Here is a 17875-nt window from a genome sequence, read left to right as displayed (position 1 = left end):
CAGGATGTTATAATAGTAGAGGGTATAAAGCGAGCCACTTCCCCACAACAGCAGGCACAGCGGCTGAAACCATAATTAACATCCGTTTCTAGTTTGCATGTGTTTTGATATTCTCTGTTGCAATTTGTCACATGGGAGCTGACTATGAGGGGCGTTGCCTGATGAGTTTTTGTTACGGAATAAAGCTTGGTTAGAATTCAGGAGGCTCATTTTACTGGCTCAGTTTTCTTCCAAACAGCAGACCTAATTAGTTTTCCAGTGAATAAATTCCGTTGTTTCTCTGGCTTTAACGATGATTTCACGTCAGAATACTACGCTGAAGTGTTCCTGAGATCTGAGTCACTTAACCTTCAACCTTGGAGAAAGTTTCCAAGCCACTTATCTCAAGCTGATATTAAAAGGCTGTAAACAATAATACAACATTGTGTTCAAGACTGTACTTTTTAAATTAAAAACAGTGACTTTATATTTGTGTTTTTTATCATCAGTTTTGGGTGTGACCTCACTAACAACAAAGCTCAAAACTCACCTACGTGGTTAGTTCACATTTTAGATGGACCGGATGGATATCAAAGCACATTTAGACCACAGTAAAAATTAACACAATGCTGGCATAATTTACCCTAAGAAGCTGGTATCCATTAACTCCTGCAGAAATATGCGAGTGGTTTATCAGATGTTTGTTGCTCAAACAGCCACATCTAAAAAAGGCTGATAAGATTCTGTGAGTGGAGCAAAATAATACACTAAAACTCAACTTCACTTTTAGGCAACTGAAAATCTAAAGGTTTGAAGCTTTAAACAACCAAAGCCTCTTGGATGAAATAGTTTTAAAAACTTAAAAGACATTTGCTTTGTTTTTTTTTACTGAACCTCCAAGATTTACCTTGACATGGATGAATAAGAATCAACACAGGAATCCAGTTAAAATGCTCTACAGTGGAGAACTACAGTGTATCATAACTGATTGATGATGACTTATAAGAGCTTTAAAACAAAAAAGAGACAACTCATTGAACTCATTTCAGTTTTATTGCAAATCATATGCTTTTACAGACTTCAAATGGTGACGACGACCAAGCTGATAAAAGGGAACTCACTCAATGTTTACAATGACGCAGATGGACTTCCCTTATATTTAAAGCTAATCCAGTGTCAAGATAAAATATCAACAAAAATAAGCACTGAGATCATTTTTAAACTTGGTACAGATATCGCAAGTTCACCTAATGGCTAATTACAATTTCACAGTGATAACAGAGCACAATAAAATTACAGAATTACAATACATTTGTCAGTCATTTACAGATAATACATATCTAGAATAGCATCAGGCATATACAGGAGATGTGGATCTTAACTTAAAGTATTTTAGCGATAATATTCTAAAAAGAAAAAAGAGAGAGGGAGTGTTCTCTATTCTGTTTTCACAAGTTTCATAACTTAATTACACATTTACAGCCTTCTGCTTTATATCGATGAAGATGGGATATTTGCACTTGCTGCCATACAAAGCAGTAATACTGAGACATGCAACATTTAGCGTAGAGGGAAACTGTGTCCAGAGAGGAGAAGTGACACCGAGGACCTGAGAAAGACGTTTTTAACAGGACAGAAATGGTTATAAAAAGGAAGAATGGCTGCACCTCATCAGAGACACAGACATGGACTAACCTCACCTGTCAGTTTATTACTTTTATTTATATTGGAAAGCTTTAGTTTGTATGCTCAAATCAGGTTTATCCACCATTCGTACACCTGTCTTGTAAGTAACACCTACAGAAACAACATGCAGTTAGTAAGTGCACCAGCTGTTTGCTTTCTTTCTTTCTAAACGTCCATTTTGTTGTCCACTGTATTTGTGGAAGGTTTAAACTGCTGTGTGTCTCCTCCGATACAAACATTATCAGCTTATTTTTCACCCGCTGGTTTCACAATGACATGCACTGAGGTTTCATGCAAGTCCCTCAGCTACCACTCAGGTGACAGCAGCAATCAGTTTGAGTTACTAGAACTCTGACATGGGTGTGGTCTCTCATTGGCTGCCCCCGCTAATATTTTCATAGGGATTTAATAGCCAGAGCCAAGCAATGAGCCTCACTACTGGATGCTGAACCAAGGGGGAGATGATTTTTTTCTACCTAACGATAGTCATGTTCCTATTATGGTTACACTATACCGATGCCTGTTTGTTAGTTTTCGCCTACGCTTCCATAGACTTTCAACCGATTGGTGATCAAGTTCACTGTTCCCTTATTCTAAATCCTTAAGTAAGAATGGGTTTTCAAAGTGTCATGTAGCCTATTGCATACAAGCTGAATGCAATGGTAGCAATATTAGCCGCAGTTGCAAGACATGCACTGAGAAAGTGTACTGTTCACAAAGATTAATCTCACTCAGACACTGAGTCTGTTTCAAATAAACTAACGAAAAAGAAGAAATTTTGATTTGACATGACATAAGCTAGCAAAAGTGTTAGTTATTGTCACAAAGAAACATTAGAGAAAAGTGTGAGTCCACGTGTTTACTAATTCCTCTTAGGTATGTTCTTAAATTGACCATGGATGGCCAAGTTTCATTTTTGTGAATATCTTCAGTGCTGCACTTCCCAGACATCACTGTGATCATACCAACAAATGCAGTAAAAATCCTATGAACTATTGTGACTAAATGCAAGTCTCTACTGCTGTATTTCAGTGTTCTCAAACTGTACCAAAACTGTGTGGACAATGAGGGGGCATACAGTACGTTTCTCAGAAGGGACATGGCGATCGCATGTGTCTTCGGAGCCGTCAGGACTACAGCAGTCTTTTCATGCGGCAGGTGTGCTTCTCTATGTGCATGGTGGCTCGGTCCGTCGAGCTTGTCAGGACGTCCAGAACTTCGTCCTGCCGTTCCAGCTCCGTTTCTGCCTCCAGGGCAAGGTTCTTCAGCTGCATCAGCATCTGCGCACACAACCCAGTTAGTACAAACAAACGGAGGCCACCAACCCTCAGTGAACATGGATAACTATTTTATTTACCTTTATTTAACCAGGAAGTCCCACTGAGATTAGAGATCTCTTTTACAAGGGAGACCTGGCTGAGGTAGAAGCCTTACAAAATTTAAAAGTTATATAAAACAGATACATGAATAAACAATAAACATCCATAATCTTTCCATTATCTACACACCGCTCAACTCATATGGTCGCTGGAGCCTATCCCAGCTGACTTGTGGCGAAGGCAAGGGACACCCTGGACAGGTCACCAGTCTATCACAGGGCTACATATACTAACAATCACACTTGCACTCACACCTGCAGGCAATTTACAACAATCAATTAATCCCAGCATGTTTTTGGACTGTGGGAGGAAGCTGGAGTACCTGCAGAAAAAAACCCACACATGCATGCACAGGGAGAACATGCAAACTCCATGCAGAAAGATGCCAGGAAGGCCGGGAGGTGAACAGTGGATCTTCTAGCTGCAAGGCGAAAGTGCTAACCACTACATCACTGTGCAGCCCACGAACAACAGCTATAATGAAAGGTATTGACATTCCTTCTTCACTGTATTCCTTATGATACTCTTAAACTCATTAATGGATATGAATGTTTCTAGTTTAAGAGTTTTTTTTGGTTGTTTTATTTTTTTTTTGAAGATGGTACATGATATGAAAAAGCTGTTTAGTCAAAGTCTCGTAGCGTCCGGGGTGTTATAAACAAGACAGTAATAAAAGATTTTTTATTATTAAAACTACACCAAAGTGGTGAGTAACTTCAGGGTACAACATGTGGACCACATGTGGGGGGGGCGTAAAGATGTGGTCAGTGAGTTAGAAAGCAAACATGTTAGGAGCAGCGGCTTGAATTCAGAGCTCTTCTTCACTTTGCTTATAAAGGCAATACCCCGCTGCCTAAAGTCTACAGATCAGAAGGTGATGTTATAATTCCGCACCAACCTTGATGCAAAAAGTTATTCATGTTTCCAGTGTGATATTATTTCATACTGCAGATGAAATTTGAGAATATGCAGAGAGCTAACTTTTGGCTCGTCTCCTGGGATAACGGATATGCTATACTGTTTGTTTTCTACTTTCAGTGGGTTTAAGGAATATTGCGACTATATTATATGGTCTCACAACTGTACACATTACGGTTAATGGAACAGCTTAAATATACTGTGATGTGCCAAGTAAAACCTAATAAACACTTACTTCAAACCCCACCACCATGGTTTCTAAACTAGTATTATGTTATGCTACACGTGCCCCCACACACAGCCACTGACATTATGTCAGTTTTCACTGGCTGGTTTATATGAACATTTCAACTGAGCACAAAAACAGCTACAGGCAGCCATGTGAAAAACAGATAGTATGTCAAAACACACCAAGGAACAACTGTATTCACTCACTCAGGTCTGCAACTCTACAGTTTAAACAGGGATGACATTACTGAATCACACCTTGCAGTTAACATTCACAAGAGTCTTGGTGTGTCATAGAAAAACACAGGTGATGAATATTTTTAGCTACTGCTTATACAATGGCTAGAGCACCTAAGTCATGTAGAAAGCCCTAAAATTAAACATTTAGGCTGGAACTAACAGAAAAATATATGAGCTACAATTCCCAGTGTCTTGCATTAGCGGGGTACTACAGGGCTGTGAATTAGGAGACGTCCAGTACGCAAAACTAAAAATAACCCTTGATCAGTCTTATGAGTGAACCAGTTTGTGCTGCTAACGAGAAGGAATTTCCAACTTCAAACAATAACAATTATATATAAATACTGACACAAAAGGGAATATTTGCCACAGCACTTAGGTCAGGACATGACACTGAGTGGCTCTCTGTACAAGTTGCTCCACAGTAGATTCTAATCTTGACCTGAATTACGTCTAAAGCAGGGTGTGTACAGGAGCATGGCATTAACTCAAAGTTGGCAGCCTTTGAAATGTGAACCATTATCAGCTGCAGACAATACGCCATTTATAAACACGCTTTGTGATTGCCCCAGTGTTGTCATTGCTCTGATAAAAGTATTTGAAAAATGATTATTTAGACAAAACCAGCGGTGAACCTCTGACTATTATTGTACGTAATAATTTGCTAAATTTTAGGTATAATGTGATAACAATGACTCATTCGAGATATTACTTTTGAAGTGTGTAGACGAGAAAAAAAAAACGCCATGAGGAAGGACTTTTAAGTAAGTACACCACAACTGAAAACATTGCAACAAAGGTAAGTGAAATGAGGCCACAGGCAAACGCTCAGTATTTATCAGAACCAATATCATGTATTTGTGAATCATATCTTAGTCGTAGGCTTAGACGTCTGACAACTTTTCCGCTTTGTTCCTTAAGATGCATGTTTTCCATTTTGCTTTGGCTGCTCTCCTAAACATATAAAAAAATTTGCAGACATGTGCCTAAAATGGGCACTAATGTAAAGTGTAAAGTACATATCTTATTCACCCTTAAAAATTTTGTTTAAAGGATCCCTCTAAAAGTTTGTTTAGGATAAGTGTTTATGTAAAACAACGAATATCTTCTAATATACACTACCGTTCAAAAGTTTGGGTCACTTAGAAATGTCCTTATTTTTGAAAGAAAAGCAGTTTTTTTTCAGTGAAGATAACATTAAATTAATCAGAAATACAGTCTAAACATTGTTAATGTGGTAAATGACTTTTCTAGCTGGAAACAGCTGATTTTTAATGGAATATCTACATAGAGGTACAGAGGAACATTTCCAGCAACCATCACTCCTGTGTTCTAATGCTACATTGTGTTAGCTAACGGTGTTGAAAGGCTAACTGATGATTAGAAAACCTTTGTACAATTATGTTAGCACATGAATGAAAGTTTGAGTTTTTGACCTCAAACTTTTGAACAGTAGTGTCTGACCAATATATTTTTCAACTCTACAATATCAGTATCTGCCTCAAAATTACAGCTTTGATTTAGGTGAAGTTCTAATTGGAAACAACCCAAATATACAATTTTTTTCCCTTTTTTTATAATATCTGTACAATTACTTCTCATTAGTGATTACAACGTTTTGGTCTGCCCGTGATCCAGGTAAGCTATCATATGATCTTGGCAACACATCTTAGAACCTTGGTGATAAGTGGTAATGGTATGATTAAACAAAAAGTCCTTGCTGAAGGTTTTACATGAAAGATCTCAGCCTAAGCAACTTGTAATAGTGAGTCACACACACACACAAATAAAAAATTGTCCGAATCATAGGTCTGAATTTGCGTCACTATGTAGATGTTGCCACCACAGACCATGTCTGTGACGACTCTCGATGTAGTGAGGTTCTGAATGGAAAGACACTGTACAGTCTGGCCAAATAACTGACCATGTTTCTTTTCCTCTCTTAAAACTAGGATGGACTTTGGTTTGTGGTCTCACCAAATAACATTTTAAACATACAGGATGAAAAATAAAAGCCATTATAGTGTATTGTGGTTTGGAATGGAAATATCAAAATACATGTTGCTAAAACCATAGGATTATTTACGATAACAGCTAACACCATGAGACAATCTGTTGCCTGCACACATGGGTTTTTCATTTGTATTACTTCTCTAGTATACACAAACATGAGAAACCTCCACAATGGTGCAGTCATATTTTTGCACAGGCAGTGAGAGTCCAAGTTTCTCACCTGTTTGAGCTCCTGGGCCTCAGCTTGACTGACAGATGGCTGGAGGACATGCACCTGCAACTGGGACAGCTCTCCTACTGGGACCTCCAGTGGAAGCTCTGTCTCTTGGCACTTCTGCAGCAAACCTGACTCCATGGGTGGAGATGGTGAAAAAGTACAGAACACATATGTTGTTTATGAGGAAACCAGACAATAAACTCAAAGTACAGCAACTGAGGCAATTGGGGTGAAGTGACTCATGAAACTACATTTCTGTCAAGGAGAGACACCAATAACCATGATGAAATGTTTTTACATGTGGCTGCACACTTCTAAAGGTGGAAACATAGACCTTTACTGCCACTCAGTGGCCAAACTTATACCAGGCATGGAAACAACACTGATCTTACAGTGGCTTTATTTGATCTTTTCCTTACCTTCATTCCAGGTTTTCCCTTCTGTGTCACATGGAGATGAAAGTGGAGTAGCCTTGAAAGCTGTGTATTCGCCTGTGAACTCCACCTTCTTTTTGTACTGCATCTCTAAGACTGACAGTGCCTCTGGCATCTTGGCAGACAGGAACCTGTAACATATATCGGGCTTCCCAATAAAACGCTGTCGAACAGAAATCTCATAGGGACTGTGCACCCTGATTTCATCAATTTCATTTCGTTCAAATCGGTGTAGGAGTTGGCAGTTTGTGTCTCGCGCTTCCAGTGAGGACACAAGCACCAGCAAACAACCAGGCTTCAAGTCCGAGTCTCCACCCTTGGACACAACTGCTGGGATGCTACTGATCACCTTATTTCTACTAGACCCCCTGCCTGCTGAAGCAGCAGCAGCAGCAGCTGCAGCTCTTGCAGCATCCTCAGCCTTAGCTTCCTGCTGAGCCTTCCAGGGGAGTTTGCCAAAAGGCCACCAGGAGGGAGACTCCAGCTCTGACAGAAGTCTGCAAGTCAAAGTGGTCAGGGTGAGCAATTAATTAGGCCTATTTAAGTAATACAAGTTAATGATATATCTAAACAACATGAAGAAGACATGAGCAAACATTGCATAAGTAAGAAAATTTAAAAACAATTACTTGTCAGCCACGCCCAAGTCGGAGTCAATCTTCTCCAGACCCTGCATCATGTTGTCAAACTGCTCTCCCTGGTGGCTGAGGACTCTGCCAGTGTCCTCCAGTCTTCTCTGGGCTCCTGCCACCAGGTTGATCAGCTCTCTCCCTTTAGAGGGCTGAGACTCAGCTCCCCGGGCCTCTGAACTGGGAGAGAGAAGGCGTTCTCTCCAGAAATGCTCCAACACATTATAAACCACCACCCTGTTGGGCTTTAGGGAACCAAACCAATGTTTCACATTGCCCTCTTCAAGCACTGTGAGAGTGCTGAAGATGAAACTAGACGACTCCATCTTGATCTCCATGATTCGGGAGAGACGGAAGCTGGCAAGACTCTCCTTGCTCTGGCTGGAGACGAAGCGCACCGTGCTTCTGGTGAGGGACAGGGTTCCACTTTCCCACCGCTTCTCACTGTTGATGTAATAGGAGCCAGGCCAGCTGTGGATGGCAGTGTCCCGGCTCATTTTGAAAGGAGATACACAGATTTACCTAGAAGAAGGATACATCAGAGATAGTGTTACATAAATGTGATTCACATGCAGTCAGTGGTGCTGTTGTAATCTACACCATGAGGATGTGATGCTGAGGGATCTCTCTGTCTTGATGGTGAACATACTTTCTTCAGAGTGTAATCCAGGCTGCAGATGAGCTCAGTTGAGGCGTTCACACCGACAACTTCAGCTCTCTATCCAGCTGAGCGCATTACACGTGCGTCATCATAACGTTACAATCTTTCTAACATTTGGTACTTGCTCTTGGTAAAATGATATCAGTTCCACACCACATCAGTGCTGAGCATTACGTTCCCTCGCAGTCTTCTCAGTAACTGTAATGTTTATTACGGAAGTGATATCAGACCGGAGTACGTCTGTATTTACTGTCCGACTCTGTTGGCACCAAACACTATCATGACAAGGTTTTGGTGAAAATAATTATTGTTAGCTAGGGCGACGGTTTAGGAATGAGCTAAGATTGTATTCGTATCAAAGAAATCGAAACGTTCATATGCATAAACAGTCTTGTTAAAATATAGACAGCTACGGTTTTACATGTGCGTCGTTTCGGAACCATAACCCGCAGTCGTCCGGTTGCTGTCATATGTAGTGACCTGTTGTCAAAATAGAAGAAAATGCGTTTTAGCGCGGTGTTTTCTGTTTTCTAGCCAAACTGTTAGGTCTTAAATTTGACGGTAAAGCGAGACCACGTTCGCTATGTAATGGCAAACCAACCTGCCAGCTCGCTCTTCCTACTGTCTCCTGCTGTCCGAGGCGTGACAGCTAAGCTTGCTAACTAGCTAGCCAGCTTGCCTTGTTTACCATCATGGACAGGGAGGCGTACCGTAACTGCAGCAGCCTGGTCAAAATACCCAGGCAGACGTATGAGCAATTTTGGTCTTCACATTTTTTAGATTACATCGACAAGGAGCTCAGCTATTCGAAGTTTTTCAAGAAATACTTGCTACCCAACCACCCATGCATGTTTTCAAGAAGGTTCACAGAGGACTGGAAGTGTAGAAAACAGTGGGTGACTGAGGAGGGGAAACCTAATTTCCAGAAATTGCTGCAGGAGTTTGGTAAATACGCCTCTTACTAATGCGTAAAGCGACAATACATGATTATGTAACAGCTGCAATAACTGATACGGTGTGAACTGTTTTGTTACTGTTATTTCTCACAGATGAGACTCCTGTTCCTGTGGCAAACTGCAATGCAAAGGAATACAATGCCAACCCCAAGCAAGTTATGCCTTTTAAAGAATTTATACACTACTGGAAGGAATACATCCAGAATGGACACTCATCACCCAAAGGATGCCTCTATCTTAAAGACTGGCACATGTCAAGGTATCAAAGGGATATTCATTTGACTAAAATGCTTGCACTACAGGGACTTTTCATGTGAACCCAACTAGTAAATGTGTGTTAAGCTGGTCTATAGAATGCAAAAGGAAGTTCAATGTAAAGTGGCAATAAAGTTGAATCATATCCTGCATTTACAACTGCATTTCTTGTTGTAGAATTTTACTAGGAAAAACTCCCATTTAGATATCTATAGTTCAGTTATTAATCAGAATTTCCATCACAGATATCTATGTCATTTTGAATATCCAAGATAGACGAAAATACCATTTTGGATATCCACTTATGAGTAATAACACATTGTTTAACATCTACTATTTAAATCGGTATGCAACAGAAGTATGTAATATCACTAAATGTTCAAAATCTACTAAACATTAAATTATTAAAAAATTGTACCACATCTCAATTATTAAATTACATCAAAGTTGATCAGTCTTACTTAAAATTCAGCTGAAAATGTTGGCACCATACGCAAAATGTGATGATTCTTATTTTACTCTACAGGGACTTTCCAGAACATAATGTTTACACCACACCAGTCTACTTTTCTTCTGACTGGCTGAATGAATACTGGGATACACTTGAAGTGGACGACTACCGGTTTGTCTACATGGGACCGAAAGGCTCATGGTATGAAAAATTAACCTCTGAAGACCCGAGCTTTGGTTGGGCTTGTATTTTAGATTTCTTCTAGTTATTTGGAACAAGGAGTTACCAATAAATATAATAAATGAATAATATATATCTGATAATTATGTTTTATTATATATATATATATATATATATATATATATATATATATGTTTATATTGTTATTATTGTTATATTATTATTAATACACTCTTTTTGAAAAAAAAAGAGTATTGATAATAAACATATGTGGATGTCAGGTCTTAAGATGTTAAATATAATGCTGGCAAAACCCAAATTTTATATATACGGTATGTATATACTATAGAGTGTTTGATTTTTCATACAGCGTCACTCTCTCTCTTGCCACCAGGACCCCGTTCCATGCTGACGTGTTCCGTTCCTACAGCTGGTCTGCAAACATCTGTGGCCGAAAGAAGTGGCTCCTGTATCCTCCAGGTCAGGAGGACTTTTTACGAGACACTCATGGCAACCTCCCATATGATGTTACATCAGCTGAACTAAAAGACAGAGGCCTCTTTCCACACTATGAAGAAGCCTGTCAGCCTCTTGAAATTATCCAAGAAGCTGGTGAAATCATTTTCGTGCCCAGTGGCTGGCATCATCAAGTTTATAATCTGGTAAGAACTGCACTGGTAGGCAAATCACAGTAGTTGAAATGTCAAATTATGTTTTAGTATATTACGTAACACTAATGTGAAAAGTCTCCTTTATTACAGATGTAAGAAGTTTTAATTATGTGCTCAGATCCAGACTTATTTTTTGCCCCCACAGGAGGACACCATCTCTATTAATCATAATTGGCTGAATGGTTGCAACATTGACATCATGTGGCAGTTCCTTCAGAATGAGCTGTCATCTGTTCAAAAAGAAATAGACGAATGGAGAAACACAATGGATTCATGGCACCAGCATTGCCAGGTACCGACCACGATTGTTCAGTCAAGCTTTGATCTAAAAATTTGCTGCAAAGTATATAATGGTGATTATGGTTGGCTGTTTCATTCCAGGTCATCATGAAGGCCTGCTCTGGTATAGACTATGGGGAATTTGCCTCGTTCCTAAAAATCATCGCTGACAACCGAATGACTTTCCTGAATGCTTGTTCCTCTGGGGATTCCTCCGAGTACTCACGACATCTCTCAGAGACCCTCACCACGCTTGGACCTTACCATGCTGCCTTTGACCTGCAAAGAGTGGCTCACATAATTGAATGCCTCCTGTGCAATGAAGACTTTAAGCGGCTCGATCATTCAACATTGACTTTGCAGCCAGAAACCATGTTACAGCAAATTCGAGACACCATTCAATCCACAAGAGGGCAGCATCTCCTTTACCAGGAATAATGTGTTCAATGTGTTCTGCCTCTCAACCGTAATATTCGCCTGGAAATAGCTTGAATGAAAAGTGCCAATTTGTGAGGTGATGACAAAGATGTTATTGCAATCTCAAATGTTGCTTATGAATGTCTGGAAATAGTTTTTGCACTGAAAGATAAAATGGAAAAATAAAATACAAAAAAAACAGTTTTGTATTGCTTTGCATATTTATTGAATAACCACCATTACTGTATCACCTTATGTATACCTTATGTGGAGAGATACAACACATCTGTGATAAATAACACTTTACAATGTAGGAAAATCACTCTGAAATAGATTTTTTTGCAAACAAAACAAATACTCAAAAATATGGAGTAGTGCCACATATCGGTTAAGCAATGACAGTGTAACATAAGCAGGGCTCTGCCTATTAGAAGTCTGTCACGTTGAAGCATGTCACATTTTAGGGAATGTTAAAACATCCTCCTCTTCAGCTGATTTTGACATCTTTAGGCCACCAGTCTGGCACAGAGGCCTCAAGTGTCACTGTGGAGTCGTCAGAAGATTTGAGCGTCAACACCTCTTTGGCATGAGCCATGCGGATTAGGCTGAGACCCAGTTGTCCTACGCCTGCTCGATGCTTCCCAGCTGGCTTGCCTGACTGCGTTTGCAGCGTGGCACCTTCCTCGAGGTCTTGAACCGGAGCTGACAAGCGCACTGGCATCAGGCGTTTCCGAATCACCCCAGTGTGATGAGTCCTGGCTGTAAGCTCCTGGCCGATGTAACAGCCCTTGCTAAAGCTGATACCCTGCATGTAGACGAGATTTGATTCTAGTGGCAGTGCAACCCCAGGAGGAAGGTCTTCGACTCCCTCTGGAAGTCCTAGGCAACAATGACAGCAGAGGAAACAAACAAAACTTGTCACAAAATTTCTAGAACATGTGCTCAGACAAATCCAAATTACTTAACTTTGTCTTCTAATGCAATTTGCAAACTGGTCTGGTCTTACCTATTGCATAGCGATGTTTGTGATACTCCTCTGTGTCTCCTTTCTGACACGATGCAATTATATCCAAGGGGTCAACTTGGCAGTGCAAAACCAATCTCCAGCCCATTTGCTGAGTTCGAGGATCAGCCTCCCATACCAGAGCTTTTTCAGGGTAAGAAAGCTCAGGTTTACTGACTTCCTGACCCTGCTGTGAAAGTACCGCCCACACAGAGAGGTCTGGACAGGGGCTGATGTCGACCTTCCTGCGGATTTTGTACACCTTCAAGTGTCTCAAGATCGAGTCCTTTGTTGTGCTGTCACATTCCAGGAAAACACCGTTCCCTCCCTCGGCTTCTTTTAGACTGAAAGGAAATACAGCAAGTTGAGTGCCTCATAAAAGGAAAATCCACCCTGAAATGCCACACTGGTGTTTTCACTTATTTTGTCTGGTTAGGTGACCCCTGTGGGAGCTATGATCGGAAACACCTGTGGTCTGTGTGCTAATAAAACAACAAAGGTGTGCCATGGCAAGCCATTAAAACATTTAACACCCTAAGTGGTTTTGTATTCCAGATATCTGTAATTCAGTGTACATTTCAGATCCACAAGGACACCTCTTTTATGTGCATTTTGCCAGTCATTTTAATTGGACTTCTAAATTCAGCTCACAAGAAAAGCCAAAGTTTGCCTTTAGGGTGCAAAATGAATTTCAGCGTATGCTGACAATAAAGTTGAATCAGTTTGTGTAGCTACAGCTGCATTTCCCACAATGGAAGTCTTACTGGGATAAAGTCTCTTTTCACATGTCCACAGTTTACTTGTTTTTGGTCATCATTTTGATGACAGATATCAATAATGTAATTTGAAATATCCACAATACATAAAGACTAGAGACAATGCCATTTTGGATACCTACAGTTACAAATACAACACACAGAGGTAAGTATAGCCCTGTTCAACACCAACTAAACAGAGTATTCAAAATCATACCACTTCACAGTAATTACATCACTTCTAAGTTGATCAATACAGTATGTACTTACTTAAAATGAAACACGTACTGAAAATACAGGCAACCATTTCTGGAGGTTCTACAGATTCTGTCATTCTTAAGAGACTACTCTTTCATCTGTTCTTTGCTGGACCATTTGTGTTATTCTAACTAATCTCTTTATCTCTTTTCACTTCATTCTTCTTCAAAGCCTCTTGCATAACAACGTGCTTTGGATCATTATCATGCTGGAATATTCAACTTCTGCCAAGTTTCAGCAGCCTGGAAGTCATCTTGTCAGCTATTATTTTGGTATATCCACTGGTATTCATGGTGTCCTCATCTAATTGTCACCATTCCAACACCTTATGCACTTTTTTAGCCCAATATCATCACACTTCAGCTTCCGTGCTTCACTGCACAGACTATGCATTCACTGAGGTAGCCATGTTGGTCCCCATCTGAGCTAAATAAATTTGCTATGGCCTCACCTGACCAACCAATGCGCTTCCAACATCTATCAGATTTCCTTTGATGCTCTCTAGGAAAGCTTAATCTTGCAGCAGGTTTTTTTCCTTGCACACTATCCATGGAAGGTGATGTTACACAATGTCCTTTGCACTGTCTGAGCTCTCACAGGTTGATTTCCATTGTGTGTCTGTTTATCAAAAGCTACATTGTGCAAGGAGCACATTTTTCATGTGGTCTTTTTGGAGGATCGGGCCCTGCAGCTCTGATTCCTGGTACTATTGCTCACTTTATATCTCCTGATTACTGCTGTAACTTTGTTCTGACAGATTCTCAGTTGGTTATTTTTCTTTGTGTATCCCTCCATCTTTGTGTCCTCTACCAATCACATTTTTCAGCTCCTCCAGAAGTTCTTTTCCATGCGGAAACAACATGTAGATAGACACAAGACACAGGTAAAAAACTGAGAAGGGTTCTGATGGCCATCGATCATTTGCAAGTGTGGTCATGTAATTACTAAAATTAAGTTAGTAATTATACTAACTTAATTTTGTTTGAAAGGTCACAGGTTTTCTAACTTATGTGTACATCAATTCATTGCAACGACAGGTAGATTCACTGTTGTTGCAATGGATTTCTACTTTGGGGCATGCATTTTCAATACTACAGTCTTTTCAAGGTATTTGCTTTTGATTGTTAAATAGAGGACATACTCTATTTGTCACCTTAGAAGTGGTGCAATTATTGATAGGTGAAACAGTTTTCAATCAACTGACATTTAAGCGACACTGCACAGAGGCGTACTCACTTCAATTAGTCTTTCAAAGTATAAAATGTAATTATTCCGCCAACGAATGCGGCGGAGTTATATGACGATCGGTGTATGTTTGTCTGTGCACAATATTATTCCAAAACGGAATAACAGATTTGAATAAAATTCAGGGAAGGTCAGAAATGACACAGGGACCATCTCATCAGATTTTGGCAGTGATGCGGCTTTTAGTCTGGATTCATAGATTTGTTGAGGATTTCTGTATCATTGTGAGATGGAGCCATGGTGTCACTGCAACTATGACAAGTCAACACTACGCCAGCTGCCTGCTGATGATCACGATTGCGATCCTACTACAAATCGACCGCTGCGGACTTATTCCTCTAAAAATGATACAAGGAACAACTGATTAAAGGGGAACTTCGGTTTTTTTCAACCTGGGGTCTGTTTTCATTTGTCATTTCATACATGTGAGTGATGGAGAAATGCATTTTCGACATAGCTCCAGTATTTAGCCAGGCAGGCAGCTTAGCAGCTCAGCTAGCGAAAAGTATGGGGCAACTTGCCTCCCGCGTCAAAGTCTGCCCTAACGCGCTTTTTTTCCCCACACTGACCGGCTCAGATAGTCTCAATGAGTGTCCCACAACATACTAGAGATGAGAAGTGAACCAAAACCTCCACATTACTTGGCGATTGCTATTTGTTGTGGTCTGTATCCAAATCTCAGGACGCTAGAAAGCAAATCTCGTTCCGAAATTGTGCGATAGCTCGCAAAATCGCACGATAGCTCGCGGCAAAATACTGGTGTTGGCGTGAGCTATCACGCGATTTCGGAACGAGATTTGCTTTCTAGCGTCCTGAGATTTGGATACAGACCACAACAAATAGCGATCGCCAGGTAATGTGGAGGTTTTCATTCACTTCTCATCTCTAGTATGTTGTGGGACACTCATTGAGACTATCTGAGCCGGTCAGTGTGGGGCAAAAAGCACGTTAGGGCGGACTTTGACGTGGGGGGCCAGCTGCCCCATACTTTTCGCTAGCCGAGCTGCTAGCTGAGGTGCTAAGCTGCCTGCCTGGCTAAATACTGGAGCTATGTCGAAAATTCATTTCTCCATCACTCACATGTATGAAATGACAAATGAAAACACACCCCAGGTTGGAAAAAAACGAAGTTCCCCTTTAAATTGTGAGGGTGTTTCCAAGTCCCATCAATTCCACGACATATTTAGGTCACACAATTCAGTATCCGTACATAACGTACACATGCATAACACATGCCTGTGCTCAGCGCAGTCAATTTTTATTAAAGATTTCATCCGTCAGCTTTACAGTCCTCATTGGGCTATAAAGCTGGGAGTCTATTAGGGATGTGACGTTTGCAAACGAGTCAGTGGTTTGAACAACTCTTTTAAGAGAACAATAGGAACCGGATCGCAGTTGCGAGCCGTTCGTATATACAAACTTCCCACACTTTCTTCATGTGTCACCTGTGTGCCCCATGAGTCTGAGTTGATCACGCTGCCTTCACATGAACGACTACATCACTAAGTTTGACTTGTCCACAGCACGCTCCACTCATGTAAGTACAGTTATAAGTGCAGCTAACCTAGAGGAGGAGGAGAGTGAGCGCCGCCTGAGTCTGACTGGCTGGAGACTGGAACGGAGCCACATTTATAGCTTTATCAGGAAGGAGGAGATATTAAAAAAAAAATAAAAACGCAAAATGAGCCAGAGTCAAAGGAAATGTAGCAGCATTTTTCTGGGAATGACACACAAAGTAGAGCACAAGGCAAAATTTGCCACAAAAATATCCCTTTCAAGTCTGGGTCAATAAACTATATATTATAGATATATGAAGAAAACATAACGAAAACAATGTACACCACACAAAAACATTTTAAAAATACAGAAAAAAATATAAAAATAATAAATAAGAACAAAATGTATATAAAAATATAAATAAAACTCAGTGGAGTATATATGGGTGGAATGTGTGAGTTTGAAGTATTCTGACTCATATTGTAGTTTATAACTGCTACCTGGGATTGTTTCCTTGATAAAAATGAGTAACTCCTGGTTGACTTCTAAAGTAAATGAATATAACAATGAGCCAGTCTTTTTAACGGCTCCTCAAGATCCGGCTCCCTTCACAAAGCCCAAAATCCCATGTCTAGAGTCTATCTAGTTGTGAGAGGGTTGAGGTAAGTAAATGTATTCACATCTCAACAGCTTATACTTTACAAGTCTATATCAGCCACAAAAGACATAAATATCTGTATTTTCACCACATAGGGCCTCTTTGCTAATTTTTCTCAGACCATGGAAGTGTCACTTCCGGTCAGATAACAGGTGTTGCGCAGTTTTGTTGTTATTTGCTGGTTTGTGTGCTACTTCCTTTGCATTTTGTACAACAGCTGACATAAGGGTTTAAACAGTGCAGTAAAGTGTACTCTTACCTGTACAACATGATGTCGTACAGCGTCCTTCCCTGGACATTGAGCATGTGAGAGTACATGACTCTGTGTTCAGGCTCCTCCAGCAGCGCCATGTCGTTGGTTATTATCCCCTGGAGGAACGCACTTGTGTCCGATCCCTGGATTTTCAGCAGGGTTCTGTTTGGAAGGTGGTAACACACGAACTGTGCCGGGACATTTTTACGGCTGTCCTGGCTGTACCTCCTGACACTAACCGCCGCTGCAGCTGAAACACCGGAGAGAAGCTTCACGGACAAACCGGCGTGTTTTCTGAAACCGACGGCGGCCGTGAAGGCTCCTCTGATGAAGCACAAAACCCCCATAACGTACACCGATACGGGACAGTCTTAATATAAATGTCTCCTCAAAAATAATAACGGTGCACGGCTACATAATCGAGGATATCACAACTTACTCCCGCAAACAGGACTCCATTTTGAAGTCCCACAATGCATTGCTCGAAAATACTGGAACACGTGCGTATGTCTATGAACTGTTTAGATCAAGTGTAGTTTTCGAGTCTCCTGATGGTGAGGGGCTTATTTTCAGGTTTAAAAAAGGGAGAAATTAAATGACATTAAAAAAATAC

General features: G+C 40.5%; 3 protein-coding genes across 5 annotated transcripts; 1 reads left to right on the top strand and 2 right to left on the bottom strand.

Moving 5' to 3' along the window:
• Nucleotides 1-1013: 1013 nt before the first annotated feature.
• On the bottom strand, nucleotides 1014-9219 carry snap47 (synaptosome associated protein 47). 3 transcript variants are annotated; one of them, XM_022211198.2, is made up of 5 exons: nucleotides 9095-9219; nucleotides 7724-8245; nucleotides 7080-7591; nucleotides 6664-6788; nucleotides 1014-2945 (listed from the first exon to the last, which is right to left on the bottom strand). In XM_022211198.2, exons 2-5 carry the CDS (start codon nucleotides 8218-8220, stop codon nucleotides 2799-2801), a joined length of 1281 nt encoding a protein of 426 aa, XP_022066890.2. In that variant the 5' UTR covers nucleotides 8221-8245; nucleotides 9095-9219; the 3' UTR covers nucleotides 1014-2798. The 3 variants fall into 3 exon arrangements, with proteins under 3 accessions (XP_022066890.2, XP_022066888.2, XP_022066887.2); XM_022211196.2 differs by having other exon boundaries at nucleotides 8986-9110; XM_022211195.2 differs by lacking the exon at nucleotides 9095-9219 and adding an exon at nucleotides 8373-8612.
• jmjd4 (jumonji domain containing 4) lies at nucleotides 9077-11794 on the top strand. The gene is made up of 6 exons (XM_022211194.2): nucleotides 9077-9329; nucleotides 9434-9599; nucleotides 10122-10247; nucleotides 10621-10888; nucleotides 11043-11189; nucleotides 11279-11794. Exons 1-6 carry the CDS (start codon nucleotides 9077-9079, stop codon nucleotides 11612-11614), a joined length of 1296 nt encoding a protein of 431 aa, XP_022066886.1. The 3' UTR covers nucleotides 11615-11794.
• A 1-nt stretch (nucleotide 11795) lies between these two features.
• On the bottom strand, nucleotides 11796-17749 carry iba57 (iron-sulfur cluster assembly factor IBA57). The gene is made up of 3 exons (XM_022211200.2): nucleotides 17269-17749; nucleotides 12600-12940; nucleotides 11796-12472 (listed from the first exon to the last, which is right to left on the bottom strand). The coding sequence occupies exons 1-3, from the start codon at nucleotides 17607-17609 to the stop codon at nucleotides 12081-12083; spliced, it is 1074 nt and encodes a 357-aa protein (XP_022066892.1). The 5' UTR covers nucleotides 17610-17749; the 3' UTR covers nucleotides 11796-12080.
• Nucleotides 17750-17875: the final 126 nt, after the last annotated feature.

The sequence above is a fragment of the Acanthochromis polyacanthus genome, chromosome 9 (genome assembly GCF_021347895.1).
Source record: "Acanthochromis polyacanthus isolate Apoly-LR-REF ecotype Palm Island chromosome 9, KAUST_Apoly_ChrSc, whole genome shotgun sequence".
NCBI classification, from domain to species: Eukaryota; Metazoa; Chordata; class Actinopteri; family Pomacentridae; genus Acanthochromis; species Acanthochromis polyacanthus.
Note: the sequence above shows the minus strand (reverse complement) of the source record. Positions and strands in the feature narration are given on the sequence as shown.

Bases quoted from the DNA above. Each gene is read 5' to 3' on its own strand.
- iba57 (XM_022211200.2), bottom strand. From the start codon at position 17,609: ATGGGGGTTTTGTGCTTCATCAGAGGAGCCTTCACGGCCGCCGTCGGT. The intron at 12,941-17,268 runs GTAAGAGTACAC...ATTTCCTTTCAG, and splicing joins TACGACATCATGTTGTACAG to TCTAAAAGAAGCCGAGGGAG. The intron at 12,473-12,599 runs GTAAGACCAGAC...ATTGTTGCCTAG, and splicing joins CAAACATCGCTATGCAATAG to GACTTCCAGAGGGAGTCGAA.
- jmjd4 (XM_022211194.2), top strand. From the start codon at position 9,077: ATGGACAGGGAGGCGTACCGTAACTGCAGCAGCCTGGTCAAAATACCC. The intron at 9,330-9,433 runs GTAAATACGCCT...TATTTCTCACAG, and splicing joins GAAATTGCTGCAGGAGTTTG to ATGAGACTCCTGTTCCTGTG. The intron at 10,889-11,042 runs GTAAGAACTGCA...TTGCCCCCACAG, and splicing joins ATCATCAAGTTTATAATCTG to GAGGACACCATCTCTATTAA.
- snap47 (XM_022211198.2), bottom strand. From the start codon at position 8,220: ATGAGCCGGGACACTGCCATCCACAGCTGGCCTGGCTCCTATTACATC. The intron at 6,789-7,079 runs GTAAGGAAAAGA...CCATGGAGTCAG, and splicing joins AGGGAAAACCTGGAATGAAG to GTTTGCTGCAGAAGTGCCAA. The intron at 2,946-6,663 runs GTGAGAAACTTG...TTGTGTGCGCAG, and splicing joins AGGCCCAGGAGCTCAAACAG to ATGCTGATGCAGCTGAAGAA.